This window comes from Parasteatoda tepidariorum, chromosome 5 (genome assembly GCF_982258835.1).
Source record: "Parasteatoda tepidariorum strain Cologne lab strain chromosome 5, Ptep-v5.0, whole genome shotgun sequence".
NCBI classification, from domain to species: Eukaryota; Metazoa; Arthropoda; class Arachnida; order Araneae; family Theridiidae; genus Parasteatoda; species Parasteatoda tepidariorum.
This window is the reverse complement of record NC_141759.1, coordinates 3,993,750-4,012,737: the sequence shown is the minus strand read 5'-3', so window position 1 is coordinate 4,012,737 and position 18,988 is coordinate 3,993,750. Positions and strand designations below refer to the sequence as shown.

General features: G+C 29.5%; 1 protein-coding gene across 39 annotated transcripts in view; it reads right to left on the bottom strand.

The window, feature by feature from the left end:
- The window catches only part of Upf2 (UPF2 regulator of nonsense mediated mRNA decay), a 91,310-nt gene that overhangs the window by 9,642 nt on the left and 62,680 nt on the right, over nucleotides 1–18,988 (bottom strand). For 36 of the 39 annotated variants that reach the window (XR_015433583.1, XR_015433582.1, XR_011637729.2 and 33 more), the window contains 4 exons: nucleotides 14,073–14,152; nucleotides 12,611–12,673; nucleotides 12,451–12,529; nucleotides 8,168–8,279 (listed from right to left, as the gene is read on the bottom strand). Coding sequence is in view for 35 of the 39 variants with exons in the window: in XM_087163170.1 (XP_087019296.1) it covers nucleotides 8,168–8,279; nucleotides 12,451–12,529; nucleotides 12,611–12,673; nucleotides 14,073–14,152 (334 nt within the window). In the remaining 4 variants the exon portion in view is untranslated. Of the gene's footprint in view, nucleotides 1–8,163; nucleotides 8,280–12,450; nucleotides 12,530–12,610; nucleotides 12,674–14,072; nucleotides 14,153–18,988 lie in introns of those variants that run through there. The other 3 variants (XM_087163174.1, XM_087163152.1, XM_087163163.1) reach the window with 1 other exon arrangement.

Here is an 18,988-nt window from a genome sequence, read left to right as displayed (position 1 = left end):
TGCCAAATGTAACTGATGTTCATTTGAATTCATTAGATGGACTGAAATCTATGTGCATGAAAATGGCAATTGCTTCCAAAAATAAGCAAACAAAACTAATCAATTATTTTTCTAAATAATTTCTGTTTTGATTCATAAAATTGTAAGTAAATTTTTCTTGTGTGCTGTTTCATAATTCTAAGTAAAATTTTCATTTGAAGCCTATAAAAGAAGTTTAATTTATCATTAGTTTTAAAGGTATACTTTTAGATTTCAAACCTGTCTATAACGATAACCTGTCTATAACAATATTTTATTTAGGTCCCTACAGTATCGTTATAGACAGGTTTTACTGTATATATAAATATATATATATATATATATATATATATATATATATATATATATATATATATATATATACATACATATTTTTTTTTCACTGTCACTACTTAATTAAATTATTTTTAATAAATTATTGAATTTATTATTTGTATGTAAATAAAATTACAGGTTTCAAAAAACCATTAATGGTAAAAGAAATGTTCTTAACTCTCCTAATTTCTGTAACCTTTTCCATGACACCCATGGGCTGTATGGAACATCTTGTGGGAATACTTAAAAAGGTAGTATACTAATAAGTGGTATACTTAAAAAGGTTTCACTGTAATACACTTATGATGACTGCTTAATGAAATAGCAGTAATCTCTAAAAACTTTTCATCATTGGATCAGTTTGATATTTAATGTAAATACATAATGCAAGTTAAATAAAACCTCATTTATCTGATTTAAAGTTTTTTCATATTTTTAATTTTTAAAATGAAAAAATTTGATTTAATATTTTAAGAAAAATATTATGTTATACTAAAGAGCTAATTTCTTTAGTTGAACACATAGAGAAATTAAAGGAACAAAAAAAAAATATTGCTTAAAAAATATTTTGGTCTAGAATTTTTTTTTTCGAACAATTTATAACTTTTGAAATTTTCTCTTAGTCCATCTCACTTAGTCATTGCTAATTAATTATTGAATGGATTACAGTATTGTAGATTAGAATTGACCATGCTTAAAATCAGATGAATGAATAATTGTGAAACTACAAGATTTGTTACTAAATTGGGTGAAAGCAATAAATAACTGAATGACCCCTGAATTCATCACCACAAAAATTTGATAATGTAAAATAGCAACCTAATTCAGTTTTCTTTTTTATAAAATGACTGAATTCCCATAAGAGTTTGCAAAAAAGCAGGTGAGGTTATTTGCCTGAACCATGCATTACAATAATTAGTGGGCATTCCCTTATTTTGAACTGTCAAATCTTGCGATTATTACTAATATTAACAATTAAAATAAAATGATGTATAAAAATCTAAATCTTTCGATTCCTCAAGTCAATAATTTTAAAATCTGCATTCGTATTCGTAGAAAATGGGGTGTTCTATAGACCCAGAAAAATTAGGAATACCAGGACAAAAAGCTAGAAATAAGGAGAAAATATTTTACAACAGGAATATCAGGATAGCTCTGAACCTTGCTTAATGATCTTCCATTAAACTTTTCAATTGATTTCAGTGTTTAAATTTTAGGTTTGGCCATTTTTAACTTACAAAAGTGATTTAATTCAATTTTAGGTCAATCTGTCACCTATAACACTACAAAAAAAAAATTCTAAGCATAAAATTATATTCAATACTTTACAGCTAAAATAGATATACTAATAGATAATTTTAAAATATTTGAAACCAATAGCAGAAACATCTAATAAAACAGGGATACTTCTTATCATGCAGTTAACAAACATTCGTGAAAGCTTAAACTAAGGGATAAAAACAGTTTACATGCAAACAAATTAAACCAGTAACAGGACACAAAATGTCAACTGAATTCACACAGTTTAATTTTAAAACAAGGTAAATCATTCCAAAAATAATTGTAATATATCTTGATTTTTTTATTTGGGGATATAATCTATCTGGTAAAAAATTGTATGAGCAGAATACTATTTGCAATTGCAATAAATGTATAAAGGCCTCTAACGTAAGATAATGTATTAGTTTCCTTAAAAAAAATGATATATTCAATTAATATTGCATTAATAGTTCAATAAGAAAAATATTCTGGCAACAGTCGACTGTGTACCAGGAAATCATGGAGTATTATTAGCAAATATAAGTAATAACATTTAAATTCTAAGCTTTAACAATTTTTTAATGGAAAATATTGAATAATAATATAGTTTATAAGAAACTTTTAACCCACTAGTAAAAGTGCAGTAACTTCAAAGATAAAATAAGTATCATGCAATAAAAAAATGATTTAAGTTGCTTTAATAATAACCCCTCCCCCAATAAATTTCCTTTAATAAACTAAAGCCACATAAAAATGTTATTAAGTAAGGCTAATCTCATATTAAATAAAGCTCACACAATATCTTTAGCCCAATTAAAAGTATAAAATTTTGTTTGACAAAACAGTCAAATAAATTTTTTTATTTTTTTTAGTTTATATTACAATATGAATTTAACATTCTCTAAAAACTTGCTTACTGGCTCAAAAAGTAAAAATGCTTAACAAAAATTTTTAAAGACCTTCTTAAAGCAATTATTAAATTTGAAAATCTACATTAAGTGATAACTTAACCAATAAGGTTAGATAGATCTGAGACAATAATAAAAGAAAGGAAAATTTTGAGAAATATTTCCGGTGTAGTTTGTGAGGATGTACAGTCCGCAAAAAAAAAAAGATATCACCCTGAATAACTTTTGTTCTAATGATCGGATTTTCACGATCTAAGCGTCGATCTTAATGGTTCCCGGGGGTGACCTCAAATATGCTAATTAATTAGTGCTAACTATTAATTAAGTTACGAAATCAGACACAAAAACGTACTTTCTCTGAATAAACATGTATTTTTTTTTACATATTTGGATTTCTAAGCTTCAAAATATAGGGGGTAGCCGCAATCTGGGAAATATGGTCCCCATAGTTTGGTCAGGAGAGCGATCCAAAGTTCGTACCCGTTAATGTTAATTTCACTTTTTACGTTTTTAGTCATATTTTCAAAACTAATGAAGCAATTTGAAGAAAATTGCGCCCACTCATAAAACTCATTTACCCAAAGATAATTTCAAGAAAAAAATAATTTTTAGTAATTATTAATTATTTTTTATTATTTAATTAAATTGAGGATGAAAAAATTTTGAATAATAAGGTATGAATTTTTTTATACCATAATAATCTACATATTTTTCAATACAAAAATCTAAAGTTTCAACTGTTTTTATTTATTAGAAGCTGAAAAAAATTAAAATTAATTATTTTTGAAAAAAAATTTGGCGACAATAAAAAAATGATTAAATGGGGCGATTAATATTAAAATGTGATAAACTTGCGAGGAACTTGACTTCTCGCGCGTAGTGTAAACTTTCATTCATATTTTTTTCGCTAATAATCGTTTGCTAATCCTTTTATTTTTATTTCTTTCAAACTATAAAATACGATGTTTCTTTTTAGTCATTTAATAATTTATTTGTAATTTAGTAAAGAAATTATAAATAAAGCATTTTGAATAAAAAACACTTTATTCAACGAATGTCTAGTTTTATAAAGGCGTGCTTTTGATAGAATATGATTATGCACCAGATTGTGCTTACTTAATGTGATTATTTTTTAATTTTTGATTTTCTTTTTCAATAACTGATACAATTTCAATAATATACATACGTATGCATAGATTTGGAATAATATATTTATCAATTTCTTGAATATATATTTTATAATTATTAATACGAATGCGTAGTCAACATTTTTAATCATCTTAAAACTTCGCCCGGTGGCTGAGCGGTAGCGCTTCGCGCTGTCGTTCCTCGGGCCGGGCAAGGCTGACTCAGCCTTTCATCCCTTCAGTGGGTCGATAAATAAGTACCAAGCATGATTGGGAACTAAACACTGGGGGTTCCGCGTTCGGCTGACCACCTGAACGGAACATCTGCTCCTGCCCCCCAGAGCCCTAGGTCCAGAAAACTGAGATGGGCACAGTAGGCCTTGGCCCTCCATGGGCTGTCGTGCAGCTGAGTTTAGAGTAGAGTTTTTTAAAACTTCTTTACATCTTATATATCGCCTTAATCTTAAAATAAATTTGTAAATTACCTGTCTGTGCGTGTTTCGCAGAATTATTTTTCTAACTTTTTTATTGAATTTAAATGCAATTTTTTTTAAAATTCTATTATGTATATATTTGTCCAATAATGTATTAATCAATCGTTTAAGTACTTTAATTTATGTTTTTCTTTAAAATAAAATTACTTTTTAAATTATTGCTAAGTTCTTATTGAAAGAAAACTTAGAATTATTGCCAGCTATCTGAGAATTAAATCTTGTTAAGAAATTAAAAATATTCTACTGATCACACACAATATCATTCGAAGCAGAACAGCTGACTATTTACTAAAAATACTATTGTTTACGAAAAATGAAGATAAATTATTAATTTTATTTTTTTTATTGCTTCTTATTTATTCGAGTAATGAAAAGTAAATGCGTATGTGCGCACAGGGGAAAAATTTAACAGATTGTTTTGTTTTTTAAATGAACAAAAAAACTATGGGCATGCAATTTTAATTCAACATTCAAAGAAAATCTTGTGCGCTAACCCTTTTGTCTTAAAAAGTTGAAAATATTTGCTTTAAAAGTTGTTTGTATGATTTCTCAACTTTTGCACAGTTCAAAAAAATATTGCTATATCAGGAAAATGTTTGATATGCCTTGTTTTGTTAAACAACTACTAAAATAAAAAATTGTAAAAAGATTAGAAAAACGTGCTATTTTTAGAATCATCATCTCAAAAATTGTTCTTTTACTCCATTTGACTTTCTTCTTCTTGAATAACTTATAATCATAGTTTTAACACACGTTTTGAAGAAATTATGTAAACAAATTCCTAATATTTCGTAATAAAAAAACAAGAATATTAATGATTTATTTATACAGTGAAACCTGCCAAGTTGACCACACTTGTAAGTTTTACATCTGAATAAGTTGACCTCAATTATCAAGAACGGAAATTTTCCTTCATAATAAAGAAGCAAAACCTTTGTAACTTGACCACCTGTCTATCTTGTATGTTGACCACTGAAATAAGTTAATTTTGTCTAGGAGTATTATGAAATTCTATTCTAAAACCCTCATAAGTTGACCAGAAAAAAAAATTCAGAAAAGTTTCTGTCATTTTGCAATGTATGTTAATATTTCACTTGTTTGGTGAAATAGTGTAAAAAGCTAATCTAAACCCTTTTGTGAGTTGACCATTAACTGTAGGGACTCAGCTTTTGACCATTCATTGAAAACAGGTGTGTTAGTTGAAAAGTTGCTCTTCCAGTTGCAATAGTGAGCAAATAGGCTTATATGTGTAGTAATAACAGAATAAATTTTGAAGTGTTAAAATAATTTTGTTTTGTTAAAGTTTTCAATGTTTTCGTGTTCTGATATTTTAAGAAATTATTTTTATTAAACACTTCACATGCATAACTAACAAAATAATTTTTTTTAAAAAGTTAGTTAAATATTAAAATTATTTCTGTGTAACAAATTGAAGTTCGTTTAGGTTTAAACACATTTCTTGAGATATTCATTTGGCCATTTGCTAAATCAAATTTTTAAGTCAAGTAAAAAAAAAATTTAAATGTATAGCAACATGTAGGAAACGAAAAAGTAAACAATGTCCCACCCCTTCTATAAGTTGAAGTTGACCACTTGTCTACGTTGGTCACTAAAACAATGCACATGAAGTGATCAACTTACACAAGTTTTACTGTAATTGTTTCATTGAACCAGAGTAATTAATTGTTTTCGTAATAATCGGCCTTACAACTATTTAACTTAGATTCTTTGGACTAGGCGTCACTTCATGCATGTCTTTCGAGATTGAAATTTCAAAGATAAAATGTAAAAATTACAAGAATGTGTAAGCTGGTTTCAATTAACAAAAAAAAGGGACAAAATCGTTGGCAAAAGAAGTTATCTCATGAAAAGAGTGTCAGAGTTGAAAAAGTATTGTAAAAACTGTAACAATTGTTACTCTTGTTTAATTAAGGGTATTATAAACCTAATTTTCTTTTAATCATGTTTTTTAAAGAACTAACGAAAGGAGTGTGTAAGTAACATCAACTCGTAATTTTCTTCGTGTTTTTTTTTGTTTTTATTTATTATAATATTGATATATATATAACGTCGTTGCCGAGTGGAAGGATTAAAACAGGTCATAGGTCGGGAAGGAGGGTACAAAATTTATTTATTAATTATTAGACAAGAGCAGTCATGAGAATGAGTAAAAGTGCACACGAAAAGTTGCGCTCCTTGGTTATATGTTAGGGAAAATCTTGCAAAGTAAAATCCGTAAAATGTCTTAATTTAGGGAAAGAGGGAAATCTTAGTAGTTGCTATTGGTTTATGAGATAGATCGAACGTTTCCCACACAAGAGCAAAGGGAAAAATTTTTTATGTTACATATATATATATATATATATATATATATATATATATATATATATATATATATATCTCAAAATGCTTTTAAAATGCCATATAAACTTTATTAAGTTTTACAATTTTATTGAAAATAAATACCGTGATTTCTATAAAATTTTGCGATTATGCATCAGAATAGCTATCTTTTTTCAGGTCCACCTTTGCTTGATCACTTTTTTTTCCTTTCCTAAGAAACTCGAAGTGAGGGGCAAAAGCATTTAACCCTAAAACTCTTCATAAATTTATGATAACTTATGAAAATTGGTTTTAATTCAAAACTGTTCTACAAATTACATTAAAACAGCTTTAAAAAAATAAATAATGTCAGATAAAAAGTCAAAGATTCTATAATCTTGGAGAATCAAAAATAATTTATTAATTTATTTAAATTTCCTTTTTAAAGGAGATTTAAAAAAAAAAAAAAAAGCCCAGAAAGCAACGCGAAAAATTCTTTTGGTTGCTTAGCAACGAGAAGCACTATCTTTTCCCATCTTGTCATTCATTCAGTTTCTTTATGGTTGTTATAAATTATTTCCCCTTCTATGGCGTGGTAATTTGGCAGATTTTTAAACCATCGCCAGATATATAAATCCTTATTGCGACCTAATTTACAACCCATTTTTTTCGAAATTTTGTCTACCCCCCCTATTTTAAGGGTCAGGATTCCAAATATGTAAAAAAAAATGCATGTTTATTCAGAGAAAGTACGTTTTTGTGTCTGATTTCGTAACTTAATTAATAGTTAGCACTAATTAATTAGCATATTTGAGGTCACCCCCAGGAACCATTAAGATTGACACTTAAATCGTGAGAATCCGATCATTAGAACAAAAGTTATTCAGGGTGATATCTTTTTTTTTTTGCCGACTGTACATTGGAGGATCAGAACAAATAAAGAAATTTATGGTAAATATTAAAAACTGGAGATTGTTACAACTATAAGAGTAAAAAGAATCCAATGATTTGGATGTATTAAAAGACAATGAACCTGAAAAGATGTGTTAAAAGATTATTAGATGGAAAACAAGGCGCATCTAGAGAAAGAGGAATGGTTGCCAAACCAATGAAGTTTCTGATTTACCCTTCCATTTTAAAATCCTACTATAAGCTATGAACAAACTTATTAACAAATTTTTACATTTGATTTATGAGCTCAGTAGATAAATAAAGTTTATGGATCGTTAATGTGACATAAAGAAATGTCCCTGCAAGCTACAAGAACTCATGCTCAACAGTGTGGTGATCACTGATCTGGTGGATGACCTTGACCTGGATGGAAGGAGCCAATTGAAGAGGACTTAAAATTACAAAATTCAAGAAAAGTGTGACCAACAGAAAAGGATGGTCCAAAGTCTTAAAAGAGGAAGGGCTCTGCAAGGGCTGTAGTGCCAAAATGATGGTTATGATTACAAACGAAGTTTAATTTCAGGTACATATTTTTCTAAATTTGTAAACCATAAAAATACAACACATCTTTCAAAAGTGAGTATTACACAGTTTGATTAACAGGAAACAAAAATTGTTATTTTAAATTTATTTTTAAACATAAAAGAGCATACGGCGTTATTTATATACAAATTTTTTTCTTGAGAGAGGAAATCCTTATATACACATATTGTAATTGCAAAGACTAAAGGAGAGGGGCAAAGAAACTTACTTGTTGCCAAATATTAAATCTGCGTCAGGTGCCCCTTTTGGATGGTGATACTTTTGCCTCCTGTCTCGATTGAGATTCATCACGGATGGCCTTTGTTGCGAAGCGAGCATTTCTGAAAACAAATAAAACTAAATGTTAATTTGATGCATGTTCTTTTCTGTTAGTTGAATACAAAGATTATTTAACCCACTGGACTTTTATTATTATTGGGGACAAACTGGGCACCCATCGGGTTTACAGCAAATGCCACTGCTCGTTTTTGTACATATAGGATTGTGTCACCCGGTTGCTAAGCAAGCAATTCATTCATTTATTATGCTCACTTTCTATTTTTTTTTTACTGAATTGCCAGTATAAAGTTTGTGTTAATTTAAGGAACACAACAATAGAAATAAAATTATATAAATAAGTACTGTCAAAGTACTCTTTAGACGGGCCTTGCCATGGCTGAAAATAAAGTTTGATCCAATATTAAAAAGAAGAAAAAAAATCAGGTCATATTTTGGTATGTTTTGGTTTGTAATCAGGGTATTTTAAATGCATAAATACTAGACCATTTTAAAGAAAAGAAAATAAACAGCTAAAAAAAAATGGTGTCATCTAAAACTCTGAAAAATTTACTTTTGTATGGCATATTGATTTGAAATTTAAAAAAAAAGAAAACATTCATTTCAAAACATACAAAAATTTGAGTGCATCAAAACTAATACTAGCGAGAAAAAAAACAGTGAATTACCCTTTGAATTTTATGATTACTTTTACAACCTAAGAAAAGAATAATCACGACACGGAAAGTATTCACTACGATCCGAAAAGAGACTGTGATACAACATTACTTCACATTTTTAGATAATGAAGACTGTTAGTGAAAACTTGGAATTTTTATTTTAAAAAAAAAGCTATTCAAAATGAAAAGCATGGAGGAAATAAAAACTTTTTTCATAAAAGGTGAAATAAGTTTCTCACCCAAGTGGAAGAGTGATACCCAAAACCTCTTTTCTTAGGTCAAAACTGAGCTTGTACTCTTTTAATGATATTAAAAAACGACCAATACCGAAATTGCACATCATGTGGAGTAAACAACTTTAATAGTCACAGATTAAGCCGTGGTGGCTTAGGGGAGAGAGCGTTTGTCTTCCAATGAGGTGAACTGGGTTCGAATCCCAGAAGTGGCTGGTAGATACAGATTCCGCACTCGCCTTGCACTGACCACAGTGCTGATGTAAAATATCCCCAGTGGTAAACGGATCTTGTGGGAACTTCTCATGGTTTTCCTCTCCTTGTAACACAAATGCGGGTTAGTTCCATCAAAAAGTCCTCCACGAAGGCAAACTTTCTCTTAATACTTGATCCAGGAGTTCTCTTGTCTTCTGGATTGGGTTCAAAATGACAAAGTTATGGAGTTGAACATTAGTAATCATAATTCCAAAATTGGATCGGCTATTCAACGATTATAAAATAAAATAGTCACAGATTGAGCCATAGTGGCTCAGGAGATAGAGCCTTCCCCTTCCAATGAGATGAACTGGGTTCGAATCCCAGTGAAGACTGGTCTCTACGAATTCGGCACCCAGCTCGCACCGACTTCATAAAATATCTTCAGTAGTAGACGGATCATGGGTTAGAGTCCCCTTGTTGTCAGGCTAACCATGGGAGGCTCTTGTGGTCTTCCTCTCCATGTAACGCAAATTCGGGTTAGTTCCATCAAAAAGTTCTCCACCAAGGCAAATTTCTCCCTACTTGATCCAGGATTTCCCTTGTCTTCTGAATTGGGTTCAAAATGACAAAGCTAAAGAATTGAACATGAGTAGTCGAAAGCCCAAAATTGGGTTGGCAGTTTAACAATTGTTGAAAAATAAAATAGTCACAGATTATTTTGGGTGCAAAATAAAAGTTTACATATAATAGAAAATATAATTACAAGAAAAAAAATTTACTGTAATATTTTGTAGAATAGGAGCCATAACAAGATCCTAGCAACAGTATTTAATCTTTATACCAATCATCTTCAGCAAGAGCATAATTAGGTTTTTTTATTTAAAAATAATGAAATTATAATATGGAAGAAAGGTTTTATTTTTTCAAAATAGACTTCAGCTTTTAAGAGACCACAAAAAGGGTCTTGATTTCTTATTCAAATCAAAAAGTTCAATAGATAGAATTCCAAAAAGGGGAAGAAAAAAAAACATTTGTTCTTCTTAAGTATCCTATGCAAAGAACACCTACTGTGCTTGACCTTGGCTTCAGGTGTCTGTGACTGGTTTATGATAAAAAGAGGCGTAAAATAACAACAACAAAAAAAGGAAACAATTTTTCTTAAAGGTTGATGTTTAATAAGAAGACTTGACTCAGGAATTATTCTTTCTTTTGAGAAAGGAAGATAATGAAATGGGTTTTTGCTTTTACGCCTATTCCTTTTCATTTAATACATGTTTTTTATTAAAAAAACAACATACTGGTTTTGACATTGATAGGTCTAGTTTTTCTTATTTCTTTCTTACCGAAAGAAACGTAAAAAAGAAAAATTCCAAATGATTCTTTTAAAATTATGTTTGTTAAAATGGTACATTCTGAACAAAATAAATAAATAAAAAATCAGGGTTATCAGGATAAATGCTAAAAATCAGGACAGTATATCTTTAATCAGAAAAAATCAGGAAAACTACAAACCCTGGTCTACATTACTTTAATAGTTAGTGAAAATTGAACTTGTAATAAATTAAAAAAATATATGAATAATAGACAAATTTATACTTTATTTACAATTTAACCTAATAAATTGGTTACTTTTTGTGATACATCTTTTAGTACAAAAAAGGTGTTTCAAAACCTTGATAACAATTTTGAATTCTATGCAGAATTTAGTCTAGACCCTAGCTAACAGTAAAGAACCTATCCCAAATATTTATGCTCAGCGTATATTTAAATAATATCTGAACTCAAGACGGAAACAATATTTTTTTATGCTGACATTTATTTAGGCAAATTTGTATGGATAATTTTCAAGTGTTGAATATTTAGGTAAATTTGTATAGATAATTTTTAAGTCAGAAATATTTAGGTAAATTTATAGAGATAATTTTTAAGTGATAAGTGATGAAAGTATATTTGAAGAAAATGCATTTGTAATGTATTTTATAAGTATAAATAAGTAAAAAAATGCGGGTGATATAATGTTTATTAGGCAATGTTAACAAGGTAAATTTGGATAGTTAATTTTTAAGTAATAAATTTAAACAAATTTGTTAAAGCCAATCTAAATTATCTGTTTAATACAATCTTAATTATCTGATTAAATGATAAATTTAGGCAACTTCGTACAGATATTATTTAAGTGATATGTATTTAGAAATATTTGTAAAGATAATTTTGCCATACTTCAGATTTCAACCTATGTTTTAAACCTAATTTCCTAACAGTACAATACATTAAGAATGATAAATATGCTGTGCTGATTGATTTTCATAAGATTCATAACAATAAAATTAAAAAAAAATTAGTCACATTTGAATCTAGTTTCTTTAATAAACTACATTAAAAGTAGTTGTAGGGAATTTTTACAAACCAGTGGTTTTTCAGATCACTACACAACTCTTTTAAAACAGCAGTGCGTTAGACTAGGAAAACAAATATAGACTACACTAATTCCATTTCCAATTAAAGATTTCCTCTCTCTTTGGTGCTGTTTATCTGTTATTCATGCATCTAGACGGTTTTCGTCGAAATTATAGGTGCGCTTCATTAGTATTTCACTATCATCCTGATTAAATATTTACATGCTGCTGGGGCTGAATTAGAATTCTCATACCAAAAAAATTTTAGATTCCTAGAATATATCGCCCAGCTCTACTTAATTGCTTAGAAAATCTAAAAATTTTCTATTCCTCTAAACCCATTTAGGCTGATTAAAAAAGTTATTTCCTAAGTTTTGCAATCTCACAAATCAGTAAATAAAAATTTTTTTTAATGTTATCTGCATAGATTTGGATTATTATCTACCCTAAATTATATTTTAAGCAATAATGACTAAGTGATGGATGCTGAGCATCTTGAAGCACTCTCTAGTGACATCTAAGAGAGATATTGGAAGGTTTGAGCCAAACTTCTTTGACTTATATTATTTTTGTATATGTTTACTTATTGTTTAATAAGGCAACTTGTTATTTGTTTCTACATATGGGTTAGTGCACAGTGTTTTACTCTGGCAAATGATGCACATTGGGTGCTACAGCTAGAACTAACAAGAATTTTTTTTATTTTTATTTGTTAACACAATAGCATACCTTGATAATCTTCCTCTTCTTGTCTTTCATTAATGTTAAGAGTGAGTAACTTCACATGTTGTTTTTCCATTCTCTCAGCCTGAAATAACAGAATTTTTTTTTTTAATGAAACTACTAAAAAGGGCAAAAATAAGTCAACTATAATTCAAAACATTCTTACCTCTTCCCTGTCTTTTAGATTTTGTGCTAATTCTGAGGAGACAGGAACAGATAAATTTTTGAACTGTAAAAAGAGTATAAAAAAGAAATTTTTATAAACAAAAATGTAATTTTTTATATAAATTTAAAAAATTAAAATAAGAAAGTGTTAAAGTGATTTTAAGAAGCAAACCTCATAGGATGGTCATGTTTATAAGGATAGCAGCATTGATTTTTGCTCTGGGCACATAGAATTTTTTGCCTACTTATTTTTAAAAGCAGAAATTCCTGTCCATGTCTGAATTCTAATATCATCTGAGAGTTTCAAGACCTTCATGAAATTCAGCAGGTAAAACCTTTGCACAGTTAATATTGTTGATATAACTAATTCCAAAATTATTGAAAATTTTAGACGTATTAAAATAATTTCAATGAATAAAATAAGTAAAGCAAATTAATTATTTTTTGAAAAAATGAGCAGAGTAATAAATTTTTTAATGAGTATCTTTAAAAAAGCTATTTTTAAAAAAAAATTCTGCAGGGGGAATAAAGTCACTTTCTTTAATGCGTTCTATTTTTCAACTAAAAAATTTTATTACCACCCTCCCTGAAAAATATTTTCTTTAACAAGGTTCTAAAACAATATCAGAACTCAGAGCCTCCTGGGTTTTCCCGTAAAGTATCAATAATTTCCAGACCATAATTTTTCTATTTATAGCAATATTATTTATTCAATAAGCAATGAAACTTACTTTTGGACAAAAAATATGTCAAATATTACATTTTGTAAGACTTAAATTTTCACTAGGCGAAGATTTAACATGCAGATTTCAGAATTGGGTACTTGCACTTCAAGAAGAAGAATACCTCCCATACTCACACATGTGACGTCAGCGGCAGCTAATCTTTATATCAGCAAAATGGCGTATTAAAGTTGAGCTAAGTTTCTCTGCATAAGTTTAAATGCTAATTAATGTGAAGTTAGTGAAATACAGAGCCGTATCGCACATCGAATGAGTTGAAATATAATTTGTTCTCGTCTACTTCTTTTATTAAACTTATTATTATTATTTGCATACGCATTTTATTGTAACCGTGATATATTTTTGTTTTGTGCACCTGACAACTTCGATGAAGAATTAGTTTGTTCATGTTTCACATGGCTTCGTGCCTATATTTGTGTTAAGTCTCTGTGTAAATCTATATTGAAAGAATTGAAATCTTTGAGAAAGAATCTTTGTGGAAGAAATTAGAATGTGTCACTTGAGAAAATTGATACTTGATGGACTTGGCTTACTCCAAATAGAATTGAAAAAACAGTCGGTAACATAAACAAATATCACATTTCAACAATCAATTAGGATCGAGATACCCATACTACATCACTTGCAGCTATCCCATTAAAATTACTAACTTTTTCGGGTAAGCCTGATCCTGGGGAAAACAAGAAATAGAAAATAATTCATATTTTAAAAATAAAATACCTGTTGTTTATTGCCTTTCCTTGTCATTAAAACGAAATTCATTGTAGGCTTTTCAACATCTTTCAGTTCCAATATTGTAACTGAAACGAAAAGTTTTTTCAATCAATATAAAGATACGTATACACTACCCTACACATAAGAAAATGTTACTGACAATTTTAGGGAAAAATAATTATGAAGTTAAAAAGTAAGACAAATAATAGGACTAACCATGAGCAAGAAGAAATTACTGTGATAAAAATGTGGGGCCATTAAAAAATGGATTATTCATAAAATGGATGGATTATTCATAATGGATATTTGTTCAACTAAATAATAAAATACATAAAATTCTTTCTCAAATTTTATTTCCAAGAATGAGCTAAGAAACTTGGATACAACTTTTTCCTAACCCCAGAAGCAACACCTTATTGCTATTTCAAATTGAAATTTCTTTTCTAATTAAAGTAAAAAATAACTTTTTAAATTTCGATGCTAACAATAACATTTTTTTTAAAAATTTATTATAAAGCATTTTAACAAAAATTTATTTTGAATCTCGCCAATTTGGAGCTCAGGGAAAATACAGTACTTTCCCTATCTGAATTGGACTACACTTTGAATAACAGATGAATCGAATGAAGCTGGTTTAGAAGGAGAAGAAAAACTTGGTACGCTGTTGCACTTTGAAAAACAAACTATATTAAGTACTGATAAAAAAATCTTAATATTAAATACTGATTATTTATCCCTTTAAGTACTTTATTTTAAAAAATTTGAATTTTTATTATACAGGGTTCCCACTCTATAATGAGATTGAAATTCAAGGACTTTCCAGGACTTTTCAAGGACCTCAACAAAATTTTCAAGGACCTTAATCTAAGACCAATTTCAAAAATTATTCTCTTCTATTTCACTAGAAGCAACAATGCTTGTTGTGGCAATAATTAATTTCAAATATAATACCTGAATGCTTTGCCTATATAGAGAGAAGAGAGTATATGTATTATGGACTAAAATTTATATTTTTTAGGGATGAGATTAGCCAAAAGGCAAAAAAGCTGAATTTCCACGATCATAAATTTTACGCAAGCGCAACCCTTTGATAATAAATTCCAGACAGTTTAAGGTAATAAATAATGTGTTGACATACAATTTTGTACTAATCTATTATTATATAAATGATTACATTGCTACTTAACATTTAGTGAAAATAAAAATTACCAATTGAAAAAATAAAGCTGGAAATTATAATTTTCCTCAGTTCACATAAGAGACAATTATTACTTGAAAAACTACCTGGTTTAGCAAATTAAAACTACTGAGAATATACATTAATATTTCATTTCTTTTAATAAATACTGTTATGTGATTTATAGCAAATATATCAGTAATATTACTTTTTAAATTATATTGGAAAAAAAAACTTTAACAATGGACCGAATCATTATGTTAATATTATAGTCTAATCTAACTAGAGCCCTTTGAAACATATCAATAACAGTGAAGTAGAAATATATAGTAACTCCTTTACATACAAAAATTGCTATTTTAGTTTGAAAAATTACATGACAATCAGTAACTATTTAGATAATTGTTTTTTATTTGATAAGAATTTTGCCTTTTATAGCATAAATAACAGCAATTATAAATAAAATTTTGATGATGAGTTAATTAACTCTTTTTCCAAAAAAAAAAAAAAAATTAAATTAAATCCCTTTTTAAGTGATTGCTTTTGTTTGCTATATCTTTTATGTTTGCTATATTTAGTCGTTAGTCCATCTTCAAACATCTTGTGACAAATCCTATTTTTTCTTCTTTGCAAGCACAGAATGTAAGTTTTGAATATATTCCCTTCCAGTTTCTCTGATGTTGTAACACTTACATATACTAATAATCGTCGTTAGAAAAACAGTCACCTTTATAGTAACTAATTTAAAAAAATAATTTACTTCTTACAAGAATCGCGATAGTTGATTTTAAAATAGCGTGAATATGAATAACAATTATGGATTTTGAAATCACATGAATATGAAACTAGATATACGATTTTGAAAATGAGGAAATACAAACTGGGATATAGAATTTTTAAAACGCGTAAATACAAATCACGATTCATACTTTTTAGATTGCGTAAATACGAATCATGATGCGTAATTTTTAGATTGCATAAATAAGAGTTATGATGCATAATTTTCAGAATGCGTGAATGCGAATCCCAATCCCTTACTTTAAAATCACGTATAAATACGAAAATCAATGTTTGATATTATAAACCGCATGAGCAAATCAAGACATTAATTTTAAACTTGCGTGAATACGAATCGCTATATAGGTTTTTAAAAAGGCATAAATACGAATCACAATATCGGATTTTTAAATCTCGTAAATAAGAATCGCAACATACAATATTCAAATCGCGTGAATAAGAATCGTAACACGCAAATATGGAAAGCTATGTTTGATATTAAAATCGTGTGAATAAGAATGGAGATATTAGCAGATTCCAGGCTTGGAACCTCTAAAAGGCTTGTCAGAAGCAGCGTCGCTTGTACTACAAAAATCGCATCTATCGGGAGGGCGGGTAAAAAATTCGGAAAATCTTATCAGCTGCTGTAGTAAAAGGGGAGAAAATAGCTATAATAAGTAAAAATGAGAAAGGATTGCTAGCTATGTAGTTTGAATTTTCTGTTTCTCTTTGAAAATCGGTGAATTTTCTGAAAAAGCGGAATACTTATAAAAAAAGTGAAATTTTTAGAAAAATCTGAATTTTTGATTAAAAAAAACTGAAATTCAAGAGATAAAAGTGAAAAAAGCGGAAAAATCTCATCCCTGATTTTTTTAAAAACAACCCTACTGGTTTTACATATTAATTCACAAAATCATTTTCAGCACAATCTATAACTAATGGTAATGAGGTGTTAATGGTGAAATCCTTTAATCCTGTGTATTTCCATGTGAAGGCTGCATGAAAGACAGAGTTAAATCTTAGGTATTCCATATTCCGTGACTATTCCATAACCCCCTCGTCTCCTCTATTAAACATCGTTTCTGAAATTATTCATCCATAATTTACACAACCTTCTCTAAATGTTATGCAGCAACAATTATTTCTGAAAATAAAAATTAGAAGGAACATATCCCATTTTCACCATGTTTAAAAGCATTATTCGTTATGTGTAATCCACAACTGCCAATGAATATGAGCTGGTGGGAATATTTCTCTTTTAATTCACACTGAAGCTTCTAATAGAATTTCCAATTGACATAGGGTCCATCCATGGATAATTGAAGTATTTTAGAGAGCTTTTAACCATCATCCATGCATTTATAAAGAGAGGACAAAATATTTTCCGCAGTTCCATGACCCATAAATTGGAAGGTAAGATACTTAGTGCAAACTTTATTATCAATTCCTTACCATAATGTCCATCTGCTTAGATTGTAGAGACTGACTTAACGTCTCATCAAAGAGTACAGTGTAGCAATCAACATTCTTCAGCTCATTTATAAGAATCCCTTTGAAGTATAGTGCCAATCCAAAGGAGCCCAAATAGGCTCACTTTGTGGCACTACAAAAAAATTGTCTCGCTATACAGCTATCAGCAAACATTTTGGAGAACAATTTACTAATCCCTTCACGGGAGTTACATGAATAATTACTAGTGATGCACTTCAGACTCCAGAGAATTTCAGCATCAAGCACATTCCTTTTGACCAGATAAGAAGACAATGTTACCTCGGCCACTAAAGTTTCTGTTTCACATGGGGCACACGATGTTGAAGGAGTATTTACACCAGATGAATTAGATGTTGATGTCTTTGGAAAAAGAGAACTCAGGGCATGAGACTGCTTTTTTGTTTTACCTTTCTTTGATGTGTGATTTCAGAGCAGATTCTTCCATTTTCGCGATATCGATCTCCTTCATGCATAATCGGCACTTGGCTCTGAACTTCTTTTCGAGCATCGATAAAATCCATTCTTTATAAGCTTGATTATCCATCCGTTGGGGATTAAAATAAAACTTCCCAGGCATAACTAGTCTAAACTACATAACACAAATACGAAGCCGTGCCTTTGTGAATACGCTTTACAATAAAGTTTTGAAATGACGCAAACGTAAGGACAAGTGCGGATGGTAAAACGGCAAATTTATTGAAAACTACAAGGTACATATTGTTACGAAATTCGAGAGTATTCCAGTTTCGTTAAGAAAAAAGAAGATCTAAGCATATGTGACAGAAGATGAAGTGGAGTCTCGCCCCGAACGCATTGATTGTCTGCTGTGCTCCGCGTGCTTGGCAGACACCAAGACGCTAGGCCCGGTTAGAAACGGTGGCGTTAAAAACCACGTGAGAGAGTTCGGGAACAAAACAGAAAGAACTAGAAAGATCCGCGGGTGTTTTATAAAAAGGGCCGCCGGCAGTATTGGACAAATTCGAGGACCTATCAAGTTTTTCAAGGACCTAAGACGTTTTTCAAGCACTTTCAAGGACCTAAATTTAGCAAAAAAAAATTCAAGGACTTTCAAGGACTCTCAAGGACCGTGGGAACCCTGATAATGCATAAAATTTTGTTATAACCAGCAACTATTTATTTTACCTGGGTAAAGCAACAGTTGTACTTAATGGTCAAAACATTGAATATCAGATGGCTCAAATGAAGTTGGTTTGAAGAAAGAAGATAAAAAAAAAACTTTACTGATAATAAATATTTTGTTCACTCCAAAAATTTATTTAATCTTGGCGTATGCCATATTAAAAATGCTTTTGTAATTAAAATTTAAAAAATATTTCATTTATTGAAGAAATAAAGGAGCTTCAGTTTTCATTAAGAAATTCTCAGAGCCGAGATGGCTCAGGGGGTAGAGCGTTCGCCTTCCAATGAGGCGAACCGGGTTCGAATCCCTGTCGATACGAATTCCGCATCTGGCTCG